The sequence below is a fragment of the Phragmites australis genome, chromosome 13 (assembly GCF_958298935.1).
Source record: "Phragmites australis chromosome 13, lpPhrAust1.1, whole genome shotgun sequence".
In the NCBI taxonomy this organism is placed as follows: domain Eukaryota; kingdom Viridiplantae; phylum Streptophyta; class Magnoliopsida; order Poales; family Poaceae; genus Phragmites; species Phragmites australis.
This window is the reverse complement of record NC_084933.1, coordinates 29,937,402-29,963,261: the sequence shown is the minus strand read 5'-3', so window position 1 is coordinate 29,963,261 and position 25,860 is coordinate 29,937,402. Positions and strand designations below refer to the sequence as shown.

Genomic DNA, 25,860 nt, shown 5'->3' with positions numbered 1-25,860 from the left:
TTACAAAAAGAATTGAATAAACATTCAAGATTCCTGAAATTAGTACTGAAGATACCTAGAAAAAATTGCAATCAATAATGTACATCCTGACCTAGAAACTTACAGAACATTTTCCTATAAGTTACAAGACAGCACTTGCATTTTGCTGTCTACAGTCCCCTTTATGCCAGATGTTACATAGAATTTGGGACTTTTTGGATGTAACACTATCCACCTCGTAAGTGCTAATGAGGCCTAAGCTAACGGACAGACGATGTTTTCCTTTATTGGGGCATCATTTATCAGGACAAAAAAAATGGCTTTCTTTCACTACAAATCTGACTGTTGAACCTGAAAGCAGAATTCTGCCTTGATCCCAAATGTGCATCTCCTGTGATGTGCCTGCATTATTGCCACTTCAAGCTCAAATGTACATCGGATGGGCACCAAGAAGCACATTGGTACAAAACTTCATGTGAAGTAGAAAGCACCATCTGTCAGTCATTTTCCTCTGAAGAACATAGACATATCTTCTCGAGAAGGACTGGCCAGTCCTCCCCAAGCTGTTGAGGGTTTAGCTGCATAGCTACCTTGAAATCATTGATGGAGACCAAGTGGTTACTTCTGATCTCATTTGTGGCTCCTGATGGTCCGCTGCCTGATTGCATGTTAACATGATTTGCCAACCAGACACCATTAATCTGCTTTCCATAAGCTTGCTGCTTGTATGGTGTCCCTTTCCTTGCATCCCTCTGAACACTAGCTCCTATTAACTCAACAGACGACCTAATCAGGTTCTTCAAGTACTTGTCCAGACCACTATTCAGAAGCTCAGCACAATCCATTGTGAGGCCCGCTAAGCCCAGTGTTTCTGCTGTTTTCTCCATCCGCCTATGCAGCAGCTCACTGCTGAACAGCCCACCATGCTCAAGACAGCTGTTAAAGTGATCCTCACCTGCGCTTATTGTTGGTGGTGGCAATTTCCTTGCCCCACCCACACTTGCTGAACAGTAAGGAATTCCGAGAGGAGCCCGTACAGGACTTTTCAGCATTTCCGCAGAACGATCTGCACCGCTGCTCATACTTCTTCGCCGCAAGAGCATATTATCAGGTGGCAACTTCTCCACACGGGGGCGCTTTGCCAACGGCTCTGCAGGTTCACATTGTTCAAAATGCACCGATCTCTTCAACTCAAGTGAACTTAGAGAACCATTCTCAGCAGCTGCAGAAACACCATGAGTAACCTTGATGTGATTGACAGCAGCCTCCACCCTACCATTTGAACCCATGTTATATAACAACCTGGCATCCCCATTGCAAGTATTGAACACTTCAGCAGCCTGAGAAACCTTCTTTGCCGATGCTACCACAGGCCTCCCCACATCTGCTGATGGAGGCGGGCACTTTGCCTGGTAGACATTGTAGAGAATTGAGCGGGTTAGCCGGTTGTGCAGCTGGAGGTTCTCCCGCCCCAGTGTCTGCAGGCACAGCTTGTCAAAGTCTGGCTTGCTGAGCCTCTGCGACAAGTAGCCATTCAAGTAGCCAAAGTACAGTCGCGAACGGTCTGGACCAAGCCGCTTCTCTATCTGAGCCTTCAACACCCGGAGATCAATACGGCCATTCTGCTGCTGCTGCTGCTGCTGGGGCAGTGGTGGCTGCTGCCGCTGCTGTGCGGCCACTGGCCAGGCCTCCTCCCTTATAGTTTCCATTCAATTACCACCACAGCGAACCCAATGTCTTATTCAGACTGGAGAAACCACCAATTGTGGATAGCACACCGTACCCAGCTCGGATCAAACCATTAGGGCTTGCGCCGCTTCCTGCAGAGCGTGAGCCCGTACCCCAATCCCCAGCTCGCCGGCCATGGAGGGGATCTCATCTCCACTGGCGCCACACCAATTTCCGCGAAATCAAGGAGCCGCCCCGGGAGAGGTGCAGCAGGCCTAAATCAAGCATAGTGGCTGGGGCTGGGCGAGCCAGTTGGATTACCGGCCCAAACCCTAGAGCAATGGAAGCATGATCCCGACCCCGCCGAGCTCCTACCGCCTGGATCTCCGGCGAGGATGACAACGCACCTGGACGTACCGAATCAAATCTGAGAAACAGCAGGAATTGAGCTGACCTCCGAGGGGAGCAATTGGGATTGGTGGAACCGGGTCGGGGACCAGACGAAGAAGAATTGCGCACCCGCTGCTCAGAGGCCGCCGGGGTCTCTCGGCGGGAGGGCGGGCGGTTCCGCGGCGTTGCTCGGGCGCGCGGCGAGGCTGCTGCTGCTGCTGCTGCTGCTTCGTGGGTGGGATGGGCTCGCTCGTGGCTGCTTCGCTCCTTGCTTCTTCGTGTTCCTCTCGGCTTGGGCTCTCTCAGTTTTTTTTCCTTTTCCTTTTTTGGTTTCTACTTGGAGGGTTTTTTTCGGCCGTTGAATCGGATTTGATCGCGCAGGGGAGCCGAAAGGAGAAGGGGAGGGTGGGAGTGGACACCTGCTCGGCGTCAGCGAAGAGGCCTTTTGCTTCGCGGCCTCTGTCCCCGGTACGAAGTGTCATCTGATTCTGCTTCTCATCATTTGATGATCCTGATTCTGGCTGTAGCATCATCATGTGACGAAATCTTGGTTTTCCTGTTTGATTCATTCGAGAACTCATGGGCTCTCGAGCTGAGATGGATTGCACCTTGTTAGTTCAAGTATCAAAATATGATCACAGAGGAGTCTTCTCCGGAAATTCTATAGGCGCATTACAACAACACTGTCTCATCAACAATAGTCATTACTCTCGACTAGGGCTGTTAACGAGCCGAGTTCGAGCAAACTTGTCTTGTTAGAGTCAAGCTCGACAAAAGATCGTGCCGAGCTCGAGCGAGCGGATAGGTTACGAAAGAAACCTAAAAAAAGCTCGAGTAGATCTTACCGTCTTGGTTGTTTGTTGTGACGTGATCATCAATGTAAGTTTGAGAATAGTCTGTCACTTTCGATCTGTGCAATGTCTCGTTGACCTTGAAAATACATAAAGAAAATTAAGACCGTATAAACTAGATATGATATTAAACTCAAATAAAAATCGTAATACTCATTATCTCGAGTCTTATCGAGCTTGAGCTTGCAAGACTCACGAGTCTTGATCAGACTCAAGTTTAGCTCGTTTTGAGATAGAACCAAACTTAAATCGAGCTTAAAACAAGTCAAACTCAAATAGCTCATAAACTTCAAGCTTTTTTTTACCGCCTGAGTCTCAACAAAAGCTGAGAGGTAGCTGAATCATCTGACCGGAAAGGGTTATTTCTGTCCACTTCAGCTGTCAGTTCATATCATACAAACCATTGATCCAAACTGTGTCAACTTCGACGGGAACGTAGCTCAATGACTCCTTACCGTGCTATAGAAATTGCATACTCACTCCCCTTCACTCCAAACTAATTGATATATGTGCAGCCATACAGTTTAGGTTTTTACAATTGGTATCCGTATGAATATTTAAAATTGATGCAAGTGGAGCGGAGACTAACCTCGAAAATATATATCCCAGTAATAATCTTACTAGATTTCGTATATTATTTTACTAGATACTGTTACATGATTCATCAATGATGGCAGCGACCCGAAAACACCACCCCTTGATTCTTAAACCAGTCCAATTTGGAAGACCAAGCAAACCGTACCTCATCAGTCCGTTATACGAAACTACCACCAGAATCAAGATGATATTTTACAATAAGGAGCAAGCCTCCAGTAAGGACTAGATAATCAGTAAAATGCATATGTAAGTGGAGCGTCTAGATAAGTTTTTTGTCCTGCAATCACACAAGAAGCAATGCAGCCTCAGCTTCAGAATGTTTACACAATATGCGTGTTCATTTCCGCACCATCTCCGTTTTCTAGGTCCAGTATAGAACTTACACATCTGAAGGCAAAAAGAATGGATGAAAATAAAATAGAAATTTTCTTTTATTTTACAATCCATTGAAGATGTTTCTCGCTTCAAACATCCCTGTACAGGGTATGAACACTGATTTGTCCCTTATATCACGTAGACCCCAAAAAAGAAACCAATTTGATGTTCCTCAGTCCGGATATGCATTCCGAATGGAAAACAACAAATATTTGAATAGAATCGAAGAAACATGTCGACATTCCTTGTTGGCAGTGTCCCTTATGCATATGATATAATTAATGGTCTACCTGAAACGTTCGAAACATATCAGTGTGAACCCAACACAAGAATTCACAGCAAAATATTGATCCATGATATATCGGTATCTATCGCTGCAAACATCTGAAACAACAATGTGCACATTAGCTAGTCTTCCTCAATGTGGTTGCCATTTTCACTGTAAATTCTGATGATTTCCTAGTACTCTCCACTGATATCCTTATCCTGGTATAATGCCAAGTATCCTTCTTTAATGAGCTCATTACTGTCGTAATTCTTGGCAATGTATTTCATATGCTGATCAACAAGTATGGACACTTGGGTTGCTCCAGAAATAAGGATGTCAAACACATGTTCTGACACAACACATCACGTAAAAACTTAAGCACTTCTACAAAAACAAAATGTGTACATGCACCAAAAAAATGTATTTGTCTGATTATATTTTAAAAAGAAAAAACTCCAATATAATATGAAGTGTGCATAGTACTGTGTTTCATTTGTATTTGACGTTCACAACCTTTATGCGGGGCATATTACTACTAGAAATGTTACCTGCAAAGAAACACAGCAAGGACTAGCCAATCGAATCCTCTGGGACACTTGATTCCTGAATCACACGGTCAGGGTCTAGCTGACCACTGTAATAACTAGATGGCACAGCAGAAAGTTCCAACTTCCCAGTCCACTCCTCACCAGGCTTCAGAGTAATCTGCTTTTCAATGGCAGCTGCCTCCACACAAACCATGCGTTTATATTCATCATCCCCAAAATCTGACATAGCCTTAGCCTTTTTGTCCCAGGGGTTCCAAACAACTGTAACATAGAATATACAAAACCTCATCAACTTCATTTTTGAATGGTTTCAATGACAATAGTTTAGTGCAGTAGTAAGCAAAGGAAAGATCAGCATTCACAAGACCAGCATCAGGAAGGCCTCCTTTCCTCACAACAAATGTTCTTTTCTTCTCATGGTCAATAATGGCAATTTTTGACGGTGTACCCAGATATATTCTGTCCAGCTGTAAAAAAAATATGTATGCTTTCTTGAGTAAGAATGCAAAGAAAAGTGGATAAAGGTGTATAACTAAATTGCCATTGTTAACGCACTTCAGATTCAAAAACAATCGCATCGCCTTGTTCAGTGAAACGGGATCTATCTTGTAAGTTGTCTAGGTAATCCAGAGTTTCCAGGCCTTCTACTCGTACCTCACTGAAATATTAGCATGGAATCATGCAGAGAAGAAAGGACTTCTATATACTTAAGAATAAACATAGTTTTACACCGTAAAGGATTTCAGAGTTAGAACAATTATAGTGAGTTAATACCAGAGTTGGGTCAAACAAATTTAGATTGGGGATAAACATGCTGCTACAAGGTTACTTCCAATACTATGCTGACATATTGAATATTTCAAAGATGATGGCCATGATCAAGAGTTGAACAAACATACCTGATATCTGAAATCGAAAAGTATGTGTGGTATGCAAAGGTAAAAGAGAACGACTTTCCATCTGCATTAGCATTTCTTATACGTGAAGTTAGCATCAGATCACCACCAGGACCAAGTGCAACCCTCAGACGGTATTCAAAACTGCAATATAACGATTTGCTCTTACTGATACATGTGAACATGCGGGCGGATATGCTTGCCTTACATTGCAACAAATACAAAGAAATATAACAAAAATAAGCATTTCGGATTTCCTACGATGGCATTAAATCACTATCAGCATGTAATGATATACTCACCTATGAGGCCAGATCTTCAAATCCTCTTCAGTGGATGTAAGGATTAAGTCAACATATGCTCTATTGGAAGTTGGTACTGGAAATGGTGGCGGATCAGTATCAACGCTCCAGGATCTATTCCTCGCAAATCCATGTTGTTCCAGATTTCCAAAGTTGGAAAACTACATCAGGATGTACTAAGAAAATTAACATTCGCAAGGCATTAGAGAAGCAAAAAGGTGTTGAAAGGACAATGGCATACCTGTGGAAAGCATATTGGTATTCCTCCACGTATAGCTTTGGGAGGTTTGAAAATAGCCTGATAGAACAGTGATAGCAGCAACCAAATGTTAAACAATCAATAATAAGATGCAAGTAATGCTCCAGTGATATTCAAGTTCACATATTATTCCATGTCAATAAGCACAAAAGAGCAGTAGAGTCTGGCGAATGATAATAAGAGGTATAAGGTGTATGAGAAAGACTACAATGAACTTTGATGTAGAGATTGTTTGAATTACTGAATTAAACAGTCAACGATAACTCAAGATAAAACTTTTTGGCTGCAGAATCCCCCCCCCCCCCCCCACCCAAAAAAAAACTAGTATTGAACTGGTAAAAGTGGTAGATTGCCTTTCATAATAGGTATGTGTTAGCATGTATGCAATGGTTCTTAGATCATTACAGGGTAAATATCGTACTGAGGTTGGACGGACAGAACAGCTACAGAGCAAGAACTCTAGGAGGACTGACTATAGATTGGATGAAATGAAGTAAGGGCATTTACAGTCATTTCGAGAATAATACTCTAATTTAAACAGTTCAATCAGTCCAATCTCAAACAAGCGTTCACTATAATTGATATATTGCTGAAAGATTTAAGGCACTTGCACGCATTCATATGTAAGAAAGAAAAAAAAATAGCACCTTATTGCTAACAAAAAGCAACTCCTCTCCATGCTCATCTTTCCATGATGTCACATGCCCACCATACAGGTACACCTAAAAGCAATGAAATACATGATTATTAAATGACCGTATGTTTGTATTAGGTTGCAAGCAAAAAAACAAAACAAAACAGTTCTTAAAAGGAGATCAGGACAGCATAGAGGAAAATAATGCAAATAATTGCACATGCAGTTTAACACATTGTTCTGTTTTTTTGTTTCAAGCCAGCAGAAGAGCTGCCCATCATTATATTAAGAAGGAATAAAACACTATTACAACAAACAAGCGCGCGCAAGTCCCATTTTAAGCGTACAGATGCACCACTGAGTTATGAAAAAAACAACCTGACCAAACTAGCTCAAGGCATTAGAGAGCCCAGACTGGAGGCCCCCGCCAAGCACCAAAGCGAGGCCTCTTCAAAATGCCTGCAGACCACAAGCTGAAACGTATTGTTCTATTTCAGTGCTGTTCTTTTCCTATGTCCATCTACTGGAAATCATGTTGCTGATTATTCCATGAATGATAGTGTCCATTATAACAGCTTTCTTCATAGCCCAAAATTCAAATATGAGTACTATATAATCTTGTTAAATTTAGTGGGAATATATAAGATTATTATAGTTGACTTGGTGTTGAGCTTATAATTATGCAACAGCATGTTAGTCTGTGGTTACTTAGCCCCAAGCACCTTCTTGTTATTCATTTGACTCGACAAGGATACTACAGCTGTGCTTGTTAGTTAATGTCAAGTCAAGATGATCACCCAGATGGTGCGACTAAAAGCATGTTTAAGTGGATTATGTAATGACAAGTACAATAATAGGCATGGCAAGATTAAGAAGGTTAATGCTACAGCAAGGCTGGATGCCTGGCCAACAACCCAAAAGGGTAGTGCACTGTGCACAAGCTTGCCCTCTCTCCATCAGCTCGAATTATCTTATGGCATTTTCACCAATGTTCTGCCGGTTTTGACTTCATGATTATCTCTATACTTGAGCAGAAAGTGCACCATGGCAGAGCATCAGCCCAAATAACTACTCATCAATTATCATCAGTGCCAAGGCATAGAGACTAAAGTCAGCAACAAGTATATTGAATGAAGCTCCACGAGAATTTATTGATGAGTGATAATAAGGCTCGATAGTCCACAAGTAGGCCTTTACAGAAACAGTTAAGTTGTTCCTTGGTGTCCCAAAGAGGCAAAGATTGTGTTCATAATGCCTCTGATCCGCCCCCATACTATTGACTCAGACACTTGGGGAAATTGTTCACATATTTGGACAATTAGGAGCAAAGAGATGTCCAATTGAAGTAGGAAAATTATGAAGAACAATTATCACTATGGGATTGGTCCATTAGGATTTAGTAGAAAGCAGAAAGAAATTTATCACAAGATCACAAGCAACAAGGTTTGAAACAACGGGACATCCTAAAATAGATAATAGACTGAAGCAGCAAAACAAAACGACATTTTCAGGTAAATATCCCACCTGTAGTATTGTATGGTTGTCTTTAGCTGAATGCACTAGAAGTAGCTGCATATGAACCTAAATCCCAAAAGTTATGGGATTTCATATGGTGTGGAAGTATTGATCGAATCTTCAAATTTATTTTTTCATGGAGTTGCCTCGAGATCAACCAAAATTCTATGTCAATGTAACAAACCACTCATATTAATCCTAGCATAAAAAGAATAGTCTTTAGGACGGCTGGCCCTATGAATTCCTATCCGTTCACCATTGCACAACACATATTTACATTCCTCCAATACAAAAGTGCATCATATGGCACCGTTGACGTTATTCCACAATTCTATTGGCTAGCCAAATAAAGAACCCTCTTGGTGAGCTCTATTTCATCCTTAACAGAGCTTACCTAATCCAATCATCAACTAACCAAAGTCTGTTGTGTCCCCAGTTCCCCACAGTTTTAGACCAGTAGAACGATATGGTGTGAGCAATAGGAGGCATTGTACTGCAACAATGGGTAATGGTGGTCAGAAGAGTGACTTAGCTCCAGTCGAAAATACTCCTTGGCTTCTTCCCCAGTACAAGGAAATCTGGAAATGGTTGTATTAACGTAACAAAGCCTCATGTTCAGAAATTACAGAAACACCATGATTTATCACATTAGCCATTGATTTTAGTTCTCTGCTAATTTCGGATAACCATTCTTCAGTAACGGCTTCTTAGAAGCCAAAGGATCAAAACTGAATACGTGGGACAGACTCAGACTGGGATCAGAACACTCGTCTGCTACACCGAGTCACTTGGAAACGAGTCCCGTGACGAAGCCAATCTGATCTCACATAGGAAAACCCACCGCACGAGGACTAATACCAAGCACCAACCAGTTTCATGGAGAACAACTACACGCGACGGGAGCAGCAACCACATCCGACCCCGCTCCGTAACGCACACCACTATGGCAAGCGACGCGGAGATCTGCGCTGGGATCTAGCCGCCGGAGCACTTGCCAGGTGGAACGAAGCGATCAGAAGAGACAGGGAGAGGGGGGTGGGGGTGGACGCAGCAGCAGCATACTACCTCGGCGGAGCTGCCCCGGACCTCGCGTAGGACGACCTTGTCGAGGCCGTTCACGCCCTTGCACTGCTCCACCTGCGGCGGCGGAGCGGCGCCCTTCTCCTCGCCGGCCAACGACGACGAGGACGACATGTGCGTGCGCGAACAGTGGTAGCGAGCAGAGCAGTAGAGGGAGGGAGAGATCTCCAGTGCTAGCTTAGTTGGGGGGAATTTCCACTCTGGAGCTTAAATAGTTAAGCTCGAGATGCCTTTGTGAATTGTGATCGCGATCTATTGCAATTTTTTTTGGTTTTCTAGCCTGGCAGAGTGTGTACGTGTTCTTGCCTTGTTTCGGCTCAGCTCGGCCAAGCATTGGGTTGCTGGTACATTCTGATGCGCTTTACTGATAAAAAAAGGTCCCGGACGGTGATACACCCACTTGCTTTCTCAAAGTATTTGTCGGTGTACGTACATTTTTGGTATTTTCCATGCACCTAACAAGCTCGTCCTGTAAAAACGCATCGGCTTGGATGGTTGGTGAAGGTGACTGTAACTCTATCTACAGAGATCAAACTTTAGATATTAAGATAGAAAAGTTTTTAGTAGTAGGTGATATATTCATTAATAATGAGATATATATATATAGTGACTTTATCAATCTTTAAATTTCTTATTTCTGGTCTTCGTTTTACGTTGTGTGAGTGGTAGTGTAAATGTGTTAGTGCGCGTATTTATGAGTTATACTGGTGTTTAAAAAAACTTATCATGTATGTATGGGTAGATGTATATTCTGAAATTCTGGAAATACACATGGAGATAAAACAAAAGCACGTGCTTGTATTTAGCGTTGGAAATACTTCGCTAGTGGTCACCGGTCAGTGCTACAACTTGTAAACTCGTTAGAACAATCTGTATGGAGCTAGGCGACATTCAATAGTGAAAAAAGTTGCTGGAGAAAGATGCCACCGTGTGAGTTGATTTGCTGTGACAAGACAAAACAGGGTAGCGATGGCAAATTCTTCCTCAAATAAAAAAGTAAAGGGTTTTAGACCACTGGTTTCTCTTTTTAAAACGGACTAGACCACTAGATTTGACGGAGCAGCTGTACGCTTAGAGGTGCAGTCATGCTCCATCGATTATTTATTCTGAGAAAACTGATGAGTATCCCAAGTTCCAAATCTATCAACTTGCCGAGAATTAGTACCTTGGTGCATAGTACTAGGCAAGAAAAGCAAAAGCAAAAGATAAAGATGATTGGAGTTGACATCACAGGTACTAATGGTGAAACGTGTTTACTTAGCTTCGAGTTCTAGATTTTGTATAAACCTTTGCGTTTTTTTAGAATTAAATTTCAAAAAAATAGTAAATATATATTTGAATATGTTTAGTGACCAAAGCATATATTCATACTATATAAAGTTATACCATATTTGAATATATTTAATGATCAAAACATATATCCGTAACTATATAATAATCGTGCAGATATGAACGGTGCGTGGGTCGGTGCGCGTGTGCTAGAAAGCACCACCTGTACGATCATGGCGACACGACACGACACAACGGCTAGGTGCGCGCTGACGTAGCCTAACTCGCGCCACACCATCAGATGTTAAATCCAATGCAACCAGCGGGATGCTGACGTCGACCCTCGATCTGGACCATGCGTATGGTATGGGCCGCCGCATTTGCAGACGTGGTGCTTGGTGAGTGGCAACGTTCACATCGGTAGTGCGCGGTCAAAGCCGTAGAAATCGCGAGCCACCGTCCTTTGTGTGAGAGTGAAGCCTACGTGACGTGAGAAGGGAAATATGAAACGATTTTGACCTTACAGCCGGTATGCGGTGATCATATACGATCATGAAACGAGGCCATATAAAGCGACAATGCAACTCATCATCGAGTACCATTGCAGCTTATCGTGTATGTATCATAACTTAACGTATAAAACATGAGTTGATTTTTATATCATATCTTATCCTACTTTTCTCTTATTTAATAAAAATTCTAAAATTTAAATAATTTATTTATTTTTACTATTCATCATCCTCCTTCAGCTTTTTCAACCAGTTATCGGCTAAAAATATGTGACCAATTTTACTAATATAAATAAATAAATTAGGAGGAAAATTAGTGTATAATCTATTTCTCATTTTTCAGATACCATCTGAAATCAAACTACGATATCACTCCGACGTATTTGTTCGGCGGTACACTCATGATGTATCCATATCCCCATACAAGTTTATGATTGATTTTATCACATCTAATATTTATATTTTTATTATAATTTACCAGCACTTAGCTAATTCTCACTTATTTTTATCAATAGTACATGACATACCAGGTAAGTTTGAGGTCGACAACTTGGACCATGCCAGGTTTTCATTTTGTATCCTTGACTTCACGGAGCTGGTAATAACTAATAAGGATGTGTTTGATTTGATATCCACGGAGATAAACCAGTAAGGTGGTCGTATTGCACGGCTAGATACGTTATAACTCTTTTTTCTTATATGTCATCTCTATAATGGGATTATAAGTCTCTCTAAACTCGGTCCTGGCTATAATGTAGGTTAAAAATGGCTGCAGAAAGGCTATTTAACTTTGACCAACGATGTCTTTTAAAGTATATTTATATTGTATATATGGTGGGTTTCAAATTCATTACAATTAGAACGTGCCGTGATTTTTTTCTAGATCACGAATATTAGAGAAGAACTAATAACTACAAAATATTAAGAATATCCTCAACTCTACTTCCAGCCTCGATTCCTCGACACATCTTCCCAGGAGTAAACCACCAATACTACAGAGCATCTGGCCACTCTCTTACCTCTAGATCCTATGGCAGTATGGCTGATGCTCCTCACAAACTGCACCTGCTTCTGCTCCTCATCCACTATGGCTTCTTCTTCACCAACGATGGCGGCTTCGCCATGCTGCTCCTCTACTCCAACATCTGAATACTTCTTATTCCAGTTCAATCCAATACAATTGGTTTAGTTTTTAGTTCATTCTCTTCTGCATTCGGATGCAACCAGTGAGCCAGCATTAGTTGGGACAAATCAAGGAGCAGCACACGCCACGGAGACACAGGCCCTTCAACATACCATCACCTCAGATGTGTTCTTCTCCGTTGGCTGTCTCCACGGCGACGGAGGCCTTGCAGCAACAGAAGAACAGTAGGAAATTCATGTCGCCAGCTCTCCTGCTCTCTTACGGCGCCGCCAGCGTCGCAGCCGCGCGCCATCCTTGTCCAGCCATAGCACCGCACGGCTGCACCTCCTCGCACCGCACGCGTTTGCTCCCCTGAACAGCCAGGTCAGTGGACACGTTTTGCTTGCAGAATATCTCACCGTCACCGTCACAGCGTCGCTCCTCTAGCCGCCTTTGTGGTAACCTAACTCGACCTTCACGCCGTCATGCTAGATGCGGGTTCCTCAACTCCACTGAGCACATCGTCTTCACTACAAGAAAAAGGCCTTCTAGGCCAAGCGTATGTGGTATCATCTTTATAAGGGCCTTTATGTCGGCACGTACGTGAAGACACTTTTTAACACGATACTAAGAACGTCTTACGTCTCAAAGTGATACGATACTACATCGGTTTTTAAATAAATGTCGTTCTAAAATATGTAGTTAAACTTTAAAAACTTTGATCAATAATATAATAAAAAATATTAGAATTTGGCACATGGAAATGATAGTAGTAAATTTATCATGAAAAATATTTTGACATCATCTAATTTTTATTAACTTTTATTAAGAGGCAGTTATAAAAAATAATAGTCAAATATGTTTATTAGAGACCGTATCAATATCCTAAACGATAAGTAAAAGAGAACGGATGTGGTATTAGACACACTTCGAGCGTTAGTATCATGTAGAGATGTCATAAAACGTGTTAGAAAAGCGTTAGTAGCCATATATGGATGCTTTTTTACACGATATTGATAGCGTCTCTAATTTGATATGATATTAGACACGCTTTGACCGTTAATAGCATCTACCGACGCTCTAAAATGTATCTAGTGACATTATATTTAGACATTTAATACACATTTTGAGTTAATATTAAAGAGAGGAAGAAAATGGGAGAGAAGGAATAGTTTAGCAGCAGCTTTTAGCTTGTCTCTCTTACATACGGGGCCCATCTTGAGCTGACCCACACCCCCTCCCTCTCTCTCAGTTGCAGCCCCACCCCCTCCTTTCTCCCCCACGCCTCCTCACTCTCTCTTGCTCTCTCCAGCAGCCAAAGAGCAAAAGAACACAGCAGGAGCTCTCTTTCCCTCTCTCAAATCCTCTCATTTTCCACTAAAATCCCACTCAAGAATAAGAATTCGAGGTATGCATGTTATACCACTGCATTTCTTTCCTCTTTAGTTTTCCATTCATCTGATTCTTGTTCATATGCATGAAGGTTTGGAGGTTTTCCAATTAAAATTCATCACCTCTCTTTTCTCTGAAATTTCAGCAGCTGAGTCATCCTCTCCGCCGAGCTTTTCCTTCGATTTCTCCTTCACCAAAGGTCACAAACTTGGGCAAGGGACTTTGGGTAGGTACCCTAGGGTTTCCTTGATAACATTGCACATTTTAGCTCAATTTTGGTTGGATTTGTGAGCTGCAACTCGAGATTTAGCGAAGCAACATGCGTTCTTGAGGCTATGGAGCTGCCCCCACATGCACAAGAAATGGGGAGGAGGGGGCTGGTGTGAGCGGTGCATGCCGCGGGGCAGGGGTGGTGTGTGCACATGCGTGTGGGGGGCTGGGGGCGCTGGTTCAGTTGTGAGACCAGATCCAGGCAAAAAGACAGAAAAATGTGAAGCATTGCGGTGGGGGGAGGGGACACTGTTGGATTCAATCTCGAGAGGTTGGATGGGGTGCTCGACACCAAATGCATTCGCAACTTTATAGTTTAGATTTGTGTTACTTCGTACCATATATTTTATGCTTATCTTTCAGTTTACACTGTGTCTAAGAATTAAGCTTTTGATCGTGCTCACGTTGCGAGCAGTTCCATCCATCTCAGCTTCACGAATTCAACTAGGAGGATGGATTGTTGTTATCAACCTAAGCTTTCTTCATATCGACTCATTCTTCATTACCTACTTCCCATTTGACCTCAATTTACTAGAGTCATCTCTCCATATCGTGCCTTCAGAGTCCATATGTCATTGCTCTCAGACTTCATCATCTGCTTATATTCCTTGCTGACGGCGCTATTTTAAGTTGTCACATGCATGGCCACACCATCCTAACCGTATCTACCTCATTATCGACATGACGTCTATCTCTATAATGCTAATGAACAAGTAATTAGAAAGTCAGATTATATATAGTATATTGACTTTTTTTAATGGTTGATAGCACCATAAATTCTATATCATACTACGCGATATGGAGAGGTAGCTATAGCAACTTTGCCCCAAAGGAGAAGCAGGCAACAAAGAATGAATTGAGAGGAAGAAAGTTTGGTCTGGAATTGTTCGTCATGTGAGCATGGTAAAATGTCGATTCCTTAAACATGATGCAAATTAAAATATTATCATCAAATATATTATTTGAAGTGAAAATTATTATTAAAGATGATTTTAAGTGCACCAAATATGCTAATACATGATTTAAACTCTTTGTAAAAATCGGGATCACGATTATAGGGTCTTAACTGAAAACCATAAGGGCTCATATAATAATTGTGATCTGTTTAGAGGCTTGCATGAAAATTCAAAGCGCCTATTTTACAAAAGGTTAGATCGCGATCCATTTAGGGGGCCAATTTGTACCATTATTGACCGTGGTCCATCCTGAGGCAGGCTATCTGCAGCCGTTGGATCTAATCTGTGTGGGTCAGATTGAGGTAGGTACGATAAGTCAACGAACCTCGAACTTGGCGGCGGCAGCGATGGCTTCCGCTGCCCGCGCCTCGGCCGGCGACGTCCTCCCCAGCACGGCTACGTCGTGGCGCAACGCCCTAAGACATCTTCTCTTCACCGCCAACTTTTCCTCTCCAGTCCCGAGTCCCAACCTCACCGTGGACCCCGAGCCCCGCGCCTCGTCGGCCAGAACACCCGTCTCAAAGCAGAAGGTAGGAGAAGGTAAGGAGGAGAAGAGAGAGACGAAGGCCGCCGGCCACGGCCTCACACGCCCAGTGGTGCCGCGAGCTCCGAACGCTGTGCAGCCAGCGCAGAAGCGTAGGTGCCAGGCTGCCAGCATGACCAACGTTGCCATGGCCGAGACCCCTCCACGCTCCAACTCCTAGCCTCGGTGGACGGTCTCGACGAGGTTGGCACCAGAATGACCGTCTGCCTCACGTGTCACGACGCCGGATTGCAGCTGAAAGACTCTCACGAGCCACGACATGTTGCGGTTCTCTTCTTTGATGCAGATCAAGGCGTTGTTTCGTTTGTGCTACTATTTTACAAAGGCACGGTGAGGAAGCTGTGCAATCCTCTGCACTTTCCCTGCTATTATTGTTTGTTCAGAATCCGCAGGTACAAAGAAAGGTGAGAACGTACCATAACATTGTTTGCAAATGCAAGGGAAGTTTTTTTGGAAGTCCTGCTAGAACTGAAGAACAGTGGAGGGTAGAATCATTTAAGCACGTCATCGACGCAACAGGGAAACAGAGATCGTCGTTTCGGCTGTTCCAGTAAGTAATTAAGTAGCAAAGGCATCTTCATCTTCTTTTCTCTCACTCAGGTAGAACATGGGGGTGTGGTCAGCCATTTCGCTTCTTCCTCTCGCGCTCGGCCCTCCGGCGCGCCCGGCGCTGCCGTCCGCTGGACTCCTCAAACTCCGAGTACTTGTCGTCGAGTTCCTCGAAATATTTCTGCATCATCCGACATGGATACGCATGCGTATTAGTGTGTAACAGAAGTTTGTTAACCAGCATATAGCAATGAAGAAAAATAACACGATCCAGCATGGGAGAGTGAAGGAACAGCAAACGCACATCTCGGAGCTCCATGAAGCTGACGGTGTAGAAGGTCACGGCGGCCGCGGCGACGATGCCGAGAATCGGCACGGCGATCTGGGCAGCTGCACCTTCCATGAGTTGCCGGCTTTCTGTTGCGAATTGTTCGTTCTCGACAGACTGAAGGACCGCCACGCTCCTCTCCCGAGCCAATCAGTACCAGCCCTATCCAAATACACATCGCGGTTTTGTTTTATTACACTTACACCCCGGCCAAACAAGTGATTTGTGTATCAACCCGAAGAACGTAAGGTCCAGGCCAGACACAGTCAGGCCTAGTAGCCCATCGAGGTGGAATTTGTAGATTTTGGTTTTTATCAAAAACTTTTTCTGGGCAGGGATCTATGAAAAACAATGTCTAAAAATATACTTTTTTCTACGATGTTATGACTATTCTCATCGTTGTTAAATAGTACATTGTCATGACAATTGGAGCCGTGATAAGCCTTATGCCGATGGGAATCTGGCATGTGACGGGAAGTGGGCTTTGGAAAGGCCGCAGGCGACAGCTTCCATACGGACTGAGCTTGGGGCACGGTTTTCTGGGTCATTGGCTACCTCACTTGCACCTCCAGTTGCACAGCGCAGTGCACAGGTGCTGCCCTGCACCAAACCATGACTGTACTTACACTGAGCTCAGCCAGTTTCACGATTGTCTGCCACCGAAGCAGAATGATACTCAAATGCTCTCTCTCAATTTTCTTGTACTAGTATCAACCAACTCACCTAAAAATTTATGCTTGGAAGGAAAAATGGGCAATATACTTGGACACTCCTACTCAAGTTTAGACTCACAAGACATACATAAGAGTTAGTTATGCTTACATTCTTTATTTAAGAGCTGCATTATCTTGTTCATAGTTCAGTACAGCAAGCGCTCACATGCACGACGGACCGTCGTTGGCTCTCGGTGTAATGTTACAAGTACGTTAAAACATTAAATGTCATAGGTCACTCGATGCAGGTCATGTCATTGTAGTTGCAGGCCCCTGCAATCCAAGTTGGACGACCTCAGCATATATGACTGGAATTTTCTGCATACTGTATATGCATGGATCAGCTGATTATAAGCAGGGCTCTGACGGCTCAGTTATCCTTGGGAATGTACGCGCCGAGTACGATGGCGTTGATGTAGTCCTGTACCCTGTGGAACGGCAGGCCGGGCAGCGCCAGCGCCAGGACCCGCATCAGCAGCAGCAGCCACCCTTCTCGGAAGTACGCGCCCCGGCGGTAGCCCAGGTGCACGCTGCGTCCGAGCTCCCATGCCGAGTTGATGCGGCTCGTCACGAAGTCCAGTGGCGAAGAGGAGCTCGCCTCGCCAGGTATGTCCCTCAGCACCTGCATGCAAGGAAATGAAAATGCAGAGGTAGCTCAGTGGTCACATTTCATGGAAACAGAGTCATATGATTGCCGATTCATTGATCCGTTTCATACGTCATGCCAATCTGAAATACACCGGAATATTCTGTTTGGTATTTCTTTTTCTTTCGTTTCGAGGAAGGAAGTTTTGGTGGACTTGAACAGTTTGGTGGCTCTGGTAGAATTCGTGTACCTCTGTTCGTTTCCTCCACGAATCATTTATCTTGTCATTTCTAGAAGCATGAAATAAAAAATTGGTGACCTTACAGTCTTACAAAGCCAATGACACTTGGCTACTAGTAGCATAAGAATTGAAAAAAAAAATCCCATTTCAATCGATGTCCTCTTCCGCGGCGGAGCTTGAACCGAAATTTAGTGAGGACCAGTAAAACTAAATGAGTTTTAACTGAGTCATAGAGGGACTCGAATCAATAAAATATTAGAGACCTAAATTATACTACAAAATAACGCCTAGCCATAACAATGCTCCGCTCCTGTCCTCTTGATCGTACGTTCCCTAATGCCTCCCGTTCGGCGTAAAATGACCAAAGCAGCGCCAATTATAAAACAGTTCCTTTCCTCTGTTTCGAGAAAAGCACTGTGATTGTGAAGCAGCGATCGTCAGAAGAGAACAGGAGAAATCATTGTATTTTGGCTCTTCGTCTAATCAATTAGCGCTGCTTCACATCCTGAAAAACTGTGGTAATATGACTTTTCTACTTGATAGATAGAGTGGTGAAAACTGAATTTGCCAAAGGCACATGCTGTTCACTGAACATAAACATCAGGCAGATGCATGGGAAGAGAAAAGCAAGCATCGATCACCTTTAGCTTGTATGATTTGTCGAAGTGGAGGCCAAGCCCGAAGTGCAGGAAATGGACGGCGAAGCTCTCGTTGGGAAGCCGCGGCAGCGGGTCGTTGCCGTAGGTGATCCGGAAGTAACGCTTCTTGGGCCTGTCCAGGTTCCTCTCCACGAACATGGCGAGCATGGCGTCCCCGACCCGCGGCTGCCCGAACGTGTACACCCCGGCCAGACGGTCCAGCACCACCTTCTCCTTGTGGTACGCCAGGATCGCCGGGAACAGCACCGCCAGCGCGCCGCCGGACCCGTGCCCGGTCACCAGCAGCCTCGCCTTCTTGTTCGCCTCCAGCAGCTCCTTCACCGAGTCGCGGATCGTGTAGTACGCGAACACCTGCAGAACGTTCAGTCAGGAGCATGTTCTGGCGATCGGTGCAGCTGCGGTATGCATTGAGGCGCGAAGAAGTGAAGACCTTTTGGGGTTTGCCCTTGACGTGCTCCACCCACTTGGGCCAGCCGATGTTGCGCTGCGCGCCGAGCGCGTGGGTGTAGGCGGCGTGCGCGCGCCCGAGCCGGGGGATCTTGTACCACGACGGGTCCAGATCGGCGCACCACCCCGCCGCGTCGAACGGCCTCGTCCCGCGGAACGCCACCACGATCAGGTCCGCGTCCACCGGCTTGTCGCAGAACACGAACGCCTGCGCCGTGTACGCGTTCTGGAACTCTGAGCAGCACCAAAAATATCCGAGCGGATTACAAGTGCATATGCATAACATGCACGCTAGCTGTGTGAAGTTCTTGAGTCTTACCGTTCCAGCAGTTGTAGAAACGCACGAACTCCATCTGCACCGAAGTGTGGCCGGTTCAACTCTCCTAGTTTTAATGCATCTATGCGAAGAGAAACTGACAATGGAAAGTGAGCACCTGCCAGTGGCGCATGACTACGTTGCGGATAAAGGCCTCGTTCTCGTAGGCCAGTTTGGACGCCATGACGCAGAGCGCGGCGTCGTACCGGTTGTCCGTCGGCTTGATGCTCCTGTCCAGATCGACTCTCCGGTCGATGAGCCCGGTCATAGACCGGTACGTGGGCGACGATTTATCAGGATACTCCATCCTCCCTGTGCAACCACGACGAACTATCAACACACAAGTTCTTTGCGCTGTCGTGGTACGCGTCGTTTACGCAGAGGAGTTACATGCACTGACCGTGGAGGATGTTGTCGACGAGGTTGAGCATGAACTCGACGGCCGCGCCGAGGGCGGCCATTGGGCCCGCTAGCGCGAGGAGGGCGATCTGCAGGAGAAGGTTGAAGAAGATGGCCAGGCGCCGGCCGAAGCTGCGGATCTCGGTGCTGGTGAAGCAGTCGACGGCCCTGTTCCGGCCGACCTTGGGCGAGAAGAGGAGGTGCAGGAGCTCAGCCGGGCCGGCCCTGTCCGGCCGCAGCACCATGTAGTCATTGCTGAAGCAGTAGTCGAGCTTGCTCATGCTGTGCACTCGCTGTGACGACTGACGACGACGTAGTAAGCTAAGCTAGGAGGCGCGCGCAAGCTACTGTATATGTGGGAGGGCCGGGGAAACGGTTCGTGTGTGTTATAATTCGATGAGTAACAACCATAAATTCTGAATGGCGTCATGAAGGAGGGTGTACACGAACAGAAATAGAGATCGGACTATCGGAGGATGTCGCATCAGCATCGGATCAAATCCATTGAAATGTACGAGAGTAGCCAGAACCAGAACAGGGCAGTTTATGATCTCATATATTACTGGCTTGGGTGCATCTCTTTCTACGATTGGTATCTGACTAGTATTTTTTGTAGCCTTTTTTTGTGGTTCTGTTCTGTGATATAGCAGTGGTGGCACCGTCTTAGCTTCTAGTCTATCTTCCTTTCCAATTTTTGTAGTTTTGTTCGAGTGCTGCTGGTCTGAAGTTTGAACCACATAAAAAGGTAGGTTGTAGAAATTTTTTCCGTGCCGAACTTCCTGCAATGAGCCACAAAAAAACTATCCAGGGAAGTTCATAGAGAATTTGATTCGTGAAACCTTCATGTGGCTTTCAGACGAAGAAGTGTTGCCATCGAATCAGTGCAACATCTGGTGTCCTAGATTTTATCTAGAGGCATCGTTGCTTCAGAGGTGCGCATAAATTTCCTACGAGGATTTTATGACATACTTTTACAAAGTATTTTTCCCTTTTGAGAACTGACAAAAACAAACTTCGAGATGAGCATTTTCCATCTCTAAAAAAACACGAGCATAATCCAATATAAAACAAAAAGACTTTGCTGTGTACAATTCCATGCGATTGCAGAGGTTGTAAACTCCTTTTCACTATTATAAACAACTCCATGCAATTGGGAGAAGTCTTATAGTGGAGATGTCGTTTAACCTCCCCCGTGCACCCGAGGTCAAATCATGGACCAACTTGGTATCCACTCTCCTATGTGAGTACTAGAGCTATCACAATAATTTCAAAATGTTGTCATTTGAGGGATAATTCTGGCTACATCTTATTATTACTAACTGGAGGCTTCTTTTTAGAGCCTTGATGTTAATTCTCAAATGAGACGAAAAGAGAGAAAAATTATATAAAAAAGCAAATATCCGATAATCGATTTGGTGGACTCTAATAATAATAAACAATAATAGACATTGAATCTAACATGCTTCTAAATTATCCACATCTGCTATTATAAAAAATCATACTTCTAAATTATCTACATATGCCATTATGAAAAAATTAACCCAAAGTATAACAATATCTGCTTTTAAATTACCCACCTCTTCCATTATGAACAAACTAACCGAAAGAATCTAAATTACCCACATCTAACATTATAACAAACTAACCCAAAGTGACATTGTCTTGTAAGGTTTTGTATGCTTTTCACCTAAATATTAATTTAGGTCCCTCTCAATTATGTCATAGAGTCTGAAGACAAACTAAAAAAGAAAATATTATACCATGGATAGCCACACATATTAACAAATATCATGAACGTGAGGGCAAAAATAACTTTGTGCAAGACTCTGATCCAATAGATGAATATAGTAAGGAAATGTAGTCAATGTATGCACATCAGCCACCTTATGAAACTTCTATGATTAATGTATTTTCTAAAAATATTTCTGACCCGTGCAGGCACTCGTTCTTATTTAGACATAATCAGAAGTCATAGTCATCTTGAAACAAAAGTCATGGTCAATTTGCAATCTAGAACTGCACAACATTGGGCTAGAATGCAGGTGAAGCCTCTTTTCTTTTTGTGCTAGCTTCGCTCCTATGACATGCAGCCGGCAGAACGTACCTGAGCCTCGTACCACGTCTACAATCTTCATGCAGCGAATTAATTGGTTGGACTTGGGTCAAGGCAAAACGTGTTCCTCGATTGATCACAGTGTTTGCATTCGTCGGTGATGCCACATGTATTTGTCTTAAGAAGTTCAATGCAGAGGTCGATGCAGTACTACTGTATTAGTACGTTCCTAGGATTGACGGGACAGAGCTGCTGTTGTGCACGTAGATTTGTCACGCGATTTCATCGTTCAAACGCAGGCAGGGCGACATGCATGTAGCCGTGAAGGTTCAGAAACTCGATCTTGAGAGGTTACATATGGGACGTCTTGCATCTGAAAACAGCCCAAAGTTGTGGTGTTGGACAGACCAGTGACTAACCAATGAGAATTCGCATTCTCTGATATTGCTAAATTAACGTCACTATGAACAGTAATTATGACATTAACCTCGTCAACCACCAGATCTGAAACATGCGTTCCTGACTGTCTGCTACAGTAAAGTAATATTCAGTAAATGATACAGTAAATAATGTTACGGTATTATTCATCCAAACTCAAATAAATAACGTTACAGTATTTTCATCCAGACTCAAAATCACTGTTCATTCCGGTGATATTGCTTCGTAATGTTAGAGGATACAAATCCAACCAATGAATCGTCACATTAGAGACTTGTAAACTATAATTTATTTTAGCCGTCTATCTATCTAATCAGATATTCATATATCTATTGATTTTTTTAACTAACTTATGATTTTATCATCTATCTCTCTGATACTAATTTTAATATAAATGAATGATCTTAATAAATCATGTGTAAGTGCTGGTGGAAGTTTCACATTCTCTCTTCGTATGCGCTCGCAGCGTGAACCACTCGGTAATTAACAGACGCTTCTCGCCACATGTTAAAACCCTTGTTCGCTAGTAACCTGCGTCCAACGCCAAGCCACTCGAGTGGTAGAGCTAGCCCTGGACATTATCCACTGAGTCACTGAGCTATCTACTCTAGTAGTCGTAGTTAGATCAAGCTCAAAGGAATTCCTTCACGGACAGATTCCCGTCGTGAATGGATTCTCGTTCTCTTCAGCGCTCTCAACGGTTTTTCTTTACGGTTTCTTTCACGACAGGATTCTCAGGATCATTCTCTTTAGGACGGGATTCTCTCTCCATTTCCCTCGAAGGGAAGCTGTTGGGGATGAGAGAAAATAAAGGGAATGAGAACCGAGAAGAGAATCGAGAAGGAAACGAAATGAAGGAAATATGGTTGGAGATAGTCTTACACACATCTAAGAACCAAACCTGCAGTGCGTGCAGCCTCGATGTACGACGTGCTCGCGTCGACGTACGTTCACCCCACACATCGACACCTGATACACACGTCGCTCGTCGATCGGATTACCACGCGGATCGAACACGACCGGCGGACCGGGAAAGAGATGGGTTCCCTGGCCGCGTCGCACGTGCCGTCGGGGCTGCTGAGCGCGGGGCTGGCGGCCCTGGCGAACCCCGGAGAGGTCATCCGGCGGGCGTCGCGGCTGGAGGACGAGCTCAAGCAGCTTCTCCGGACGCACGGCGGCCGGGCGGGGTCGGCGGCGCCGGAGCAGGGCGCGGACGGGCAGCGGACGAAGGAGAGGTTCCTGCGCGCGTACGAGCGGCTCAAGAGCGAGCTGCTCAACGACCGCGCCTTCGGCTTCACCGAGGAGGCCAGGCAGTGGGTCGCCAAGGTACGTACATGCCCGCCGTGTTGCTCTAGATCCTCCAAAATAATTCAAACGCACACGGCACATCTACGTGTTTTTGAACGCGCTCATGGTCGTGTACTTTGCAGCACCGAGTGATCTGAACCTACGCGGCGGTCACATCTTTTCTCTGAGGCGCACATGATCATGTTTGATAATCCATGTGATTGGATATGTTCGCCTGTTTGGGATATCTTGTAGCATGATCTGGATTAGTTAGAGCGTCTTTAATTTCACAAAATATTTTCCGGTTCTACTTGGACTCTGTTTCATATTTTGATAAGGTAGGTTAAAATAAAATAATTTAAATTATTATTTTTAGTTTAAAATAGAAATAAAATAGCTCACCTAAATACCTTTAATATATATACAACTTTAGGTCCATGACTTTGTAGAGTTAGAAATATCCACCTTAATTTTTTTTAAGTCGGTGCTCTGCTAAACAAGTCGTATTTTGGTCTCTGGGTACATCTGCTTATTATACATACAAGTTCATTTTAGTGTGCTCCCTTTAGTTTCGTTTTTTCAGTGCGTTTGCCCCTAAATTGTAAAATTCACGTATTACGAAGCACCAGGTGACTAGGTCCAAAGAAATGCAACGACATGCCACTCGGTCACTGATCTAGCTTGCGATTTGTATCAGCGATCCGGGACGAAACGTATGCTGCGAGTCTGTAAAATTCTCCAAGCTCTGATGTCCACGTCGTCCCGTTTTGTCAGACATATCATCACAAGTAAACCAATATACATTTCAACTTAGTTTATCACTATGTAATATTGTCATCTACTTCAGCTAGTATACATGATCAAAATGTAATTTTCAGGATGACTACCTGGACTGCTTTGGTGACCCTGAAGTGATTGGCAAGGTACAAAAGATTGATCCATCTCACGGCCTTACAATTGTTATGTTGATGGCTTCAGTCCGACCTATAGAGCTGGTAATAAGAACGAGAGATACGGTCTTCTGTATCGACCGCTGCCTTATTTCATAGAAAGGAGAGTATACAAGCACCAACCCAAGATGACAGGGGCCAATTCAGCTGCAGTCTTCTGCATCTCATTTTTTGAATAAAATAGGCTCAATTTCATTGTCTCAATATGATGCAGATTGGAACGGACATAGAAGATTACAAGTGTTCATGGCTAATTGTCCAAGCTATGGAACTGGCTAATGAGAATGAGATGAAAATATTATATGTAAGAAAACTTCCATTTGAATTTTTATACACGATCTCTTCGATGAAAACATCCACGAACTTGCTAGTACTAATTAATTGCCGCATGTTTGCATGCACCGTATCAATTTGCCAGGAGAACTATGGCAAGTCTGACCCAAAACGTGTTGCAGCAGTGAAGAATGTGTATAAGGAGCTTGATCTTCAGGTATAACTCTTATGCAACAGCTTGAAATAGAGTTGTTATCTAAGGTCGAAATAAATCAGAATAGGGTTTCCGGAACTTCAGTCAGTGTAACAATCTTTTTAAAAACTCTTCAGAACTTGTCTTATTTCCAAATACAATCCCTGAGGGATGCTTACCAGTCCTGTTCCATGACTTGCTGGTGCAATAAACTATACACTAATCTGATGAACTCTCTGTAAAACTTTGATTTGCCCCTTGTGCAGGACATATTTTTGGAGTACGAGTCAAGAGTTTACAAGCACCTGGTTTCCACCATTGACGCCGAACCGGACCGTGCGATTCGAGAGATTCTGAAGTCCTTTTGGAAGAAGATCTACAGGAGGAAGAAGTAGACAATCCTTTTCTCCTGTTGTGTGCTTTACGAGGTCAACCTGAACAACATTAAGGGTTGGGGTTGTGATGAGCAGCAGCTTCACCGTATGACATATTAACATATACGGTTCGTTCCTGCCAAATTATAAGGACTAATATATGTATGATCTAGACTGTGGAAGTCACAAGAACGAGTTACTGAAATATGTGTACAATAAAGATCACATAGTACACGCAGAAGTTTTGGAGTGTTGCTGATTAACCATGTCCAGATGTGGCAGCTAGACACTAAACCACTTTGCCGTCTGACTCGATTATCTCACGTACCGTGCGACGGCCCAGTATAACATGAACCATGCAGTGATCCCTTCTTCGCCATGAGACTCCATTGTTAGAGGTGAGACCAGTGGCGGACGCAACATTATAAGAATGAGTGTACAAAAATTTCATCTTTAACATTTTCTACTAAAATGCCTCATTGTAGCTCTACATTTCTATTTTCCCAAAAATTCATGACATCACAAAGAAAATAATCCAGAAGCTCGTCTTGCTATACCAACGTCTCAGAATAACTAGCTAGGGCCTCGTGATGCCATACACAAACTTAATTATAACATAGATTAGATGT

At 43.8% G+C, this 25,860-nt stretch overlaps 4 protein-coding genes across 8 annotated transcripts; 1 reads left to right on the top strand and 3 right to left on the bottom strand.

Annotated features, from left to right (window-relative positions):
• LOC133887898 (uncharacterized) lies at positions 1–2,761 on the bottom strand. Its single transcript, XM_062327914.1, has 2 exons — positions 2,167–2,761; positions 1–2,054 (listed from the first exon to the last, which is right to left on the bottom strand). Exon 2 carries the CDS (start codon positions 1,686–1,688, stop codon positions 477–479), a length of 1,212 nt encoding a protein of 403 aa, XP_062183898.1. The 5' UTR covers positions 1,689–2,054; positions 2,167–2,761; the 3' UTR covers positions 1–476.
• A 1,043-nt stretch (positions 2,762–3,804) lies between these two features.
• Positions 3,805–9,715, bottom strand: LOC133887897 (putative glucose-6-phosphate 1-epimerase). The gene is made up of 9 exons (XM_062327913.1): positions 9,348–9,715; positions 6,781–6,855; positions 6,116–6,172; positions 5,875–6,035; positions 5,576–5,716; positions 5,232–5,334; positions 5,044–5,143; positions 4,677–4,937; positions 3,805–4,150 (listed from the first exon to the last, which is right to left on the bottom strand). The coding sequence occupies exons 1-8, from the start codon at positions 9,474–9,476 to the stop codon at positions 4,699–4,701; spliced, it is 1,005 nt and encodes a 334-aa protein (XP_062183897.1). The 5' UTR covers positions 9,477–9,715; the 3' UTR covers positions 3,805–4,150; positions 4,677–4,698.
• A 7,385-nt stretch (positions 9,716–17,100) lies between these two features.
• On the bottom strand, positions 17,101–20,182 carry LOC133889342 (triacylglycerol lipase OBL1-like). 3 transcript variants are annotated; one of them, XM_062329864.1, is made up of 6 exons: positions 19,665–20,177; positions 19,383–19,576; positions 19,268–19,301; positions 18,932–19,182; positions 18,484–18,852; positions 17,101–17,637 (listed from the first exon to the last, which is right to left on the bottom strand). In XM_062329864.1, exons 1-6 carry the CDS (start codon positions 19,942–19,944, stop codon positions 17,386–17,388), a joined length of 1,380 nt encoding a protein of 459 aa, XP_062185848.1. In that variant the 5' UTR covers positions 19,945–20,177; the 3' UTR covers positions 17,101–17,385. The 3 variants fall into 3 exon arrangements, with proteins under 3 accessions (XP_062185848.1, XP_062185850.1, XP_062185849.1); XM_062329866.1 differs by lacking the exon at positions 17,101–17,637 and adding an exon at positions 18,011–18,355 and having other exon boundaries at positions 19,665–20,182; XM_062329865.1 differs by lacking the exon at positions 17,101–17,637 and adding an exon at positions 18,011–18,347 and having other exon boundaries at positions 19,665–20,182.
• Positions 20,183–23,038: 2,856 nt separating this feature from the next.
• LOC133887780 (farnesyl pyrophosphate synthase-like) lies at positions 23,039–25,472 on the top strand. Of its 3 annotated transcripts, none has more exons than XM_062327759.1 (5): positions 23,039–23,480; positions 24,320–24,364; positions 24,606–24,695; positions 24,810–24,881; positions 25,124–25,472. In XM_062327759.1, the coding sequence occupies exons 1-5, from the start codon at positions 23,076–23,078 to the stop codon at positions 25,250–25,252; spliced, it is 741 nt and encodes a 246-aa protein (XP_062183743.1). In that variant the 5' UTR covers positions 23,039–23,075; the 3' UTR covers positions 25,253–25,472. The 3 variants fall into 3 exon arrangements, with proteins under 3 accessions (XP_062183743.1, XP_062183742.1, XP_062183744.1); XM_062327758.1 differs by having other exon boundaries at positions 24,320–24,436; XM_062327760.1 differs by lacking the exon at positions 24,320–24,364.
• The last annotated feature ends 388 nt before the right edge of the window (positions 25,473–25,860 follow it).

Bases quoted from the DNA above. Each gene is read 5' to 3' on its own strand.
- LOC133887780 (XM_062327758.1), top strand. From the start codon at position 23,076: ATGTACGACGTGCTCGCGTCGACGTACGTTCACCCCACACATCGACAC. The intron at 24,437-24,605 runs GTAATAAGAACG...AATATGATGCAG, and splicing joins CAGTCCGACCTATAGAGCTG to ATTGGAACGGACATAGAAGA. The intron at 24,696-24,809 runs GTAAGAAAACTT...TCAATTTGCCAG, and splicing joins ATGAGATGAAAATATTATAT to GAGAACTATGGCAAGTCTGA.
- LOC133887897 (XM_062327913.1), bottom strand. From the start codon at position 9,476: ATGTCGTCCTCGTCGTCGTTGGCCGGCGAGGAGAAGGGCGCCGCTCCG. The intron at 6,036-6,115 runs GTATGCCATTGT...ATCCTGATGTAG, and splicing joins TACCAATATGCTTTCCACAG to TTTTCCAACTTTGGAAATCT. The intron at 5,717-5,874 runs GTGAGTATATCA...GTTATATTGCAG, and splicing joins TTGAAGATCTGGCCTCATAG to TTTTGAATACCGTCTGAGGG.
- LOC133889342 (XM_062329864.1), bottom strand. From the start codon at position 19,944: ATGAGCAAGCTCGACTACTGCTTCAGCAATGACTACATGGTGCTGCGG. The intron at 19,302-19,382 runs GTGCTCACTTTC...ACTTCGGTGCAG, and splicing joins TAGTCATGCGCCACTGGCAG to ATGGAGTTCGTGCGTTTCTA. The intron at 19,183-19,267 runs GTAAGACTCAAG...GGTGCTGCTCAG, and splicing joins TTTCTACAACTGCTGGAACG to AGTTCCAGAACGCGTACACG.
- LOC133887898 (XM_062327914.1), bottom strand. From the start codon at position 1,688: ATGGAAACTATAAGGGAGGAGGCCTGGCCAGTGGCCGCACAGCAGCGG.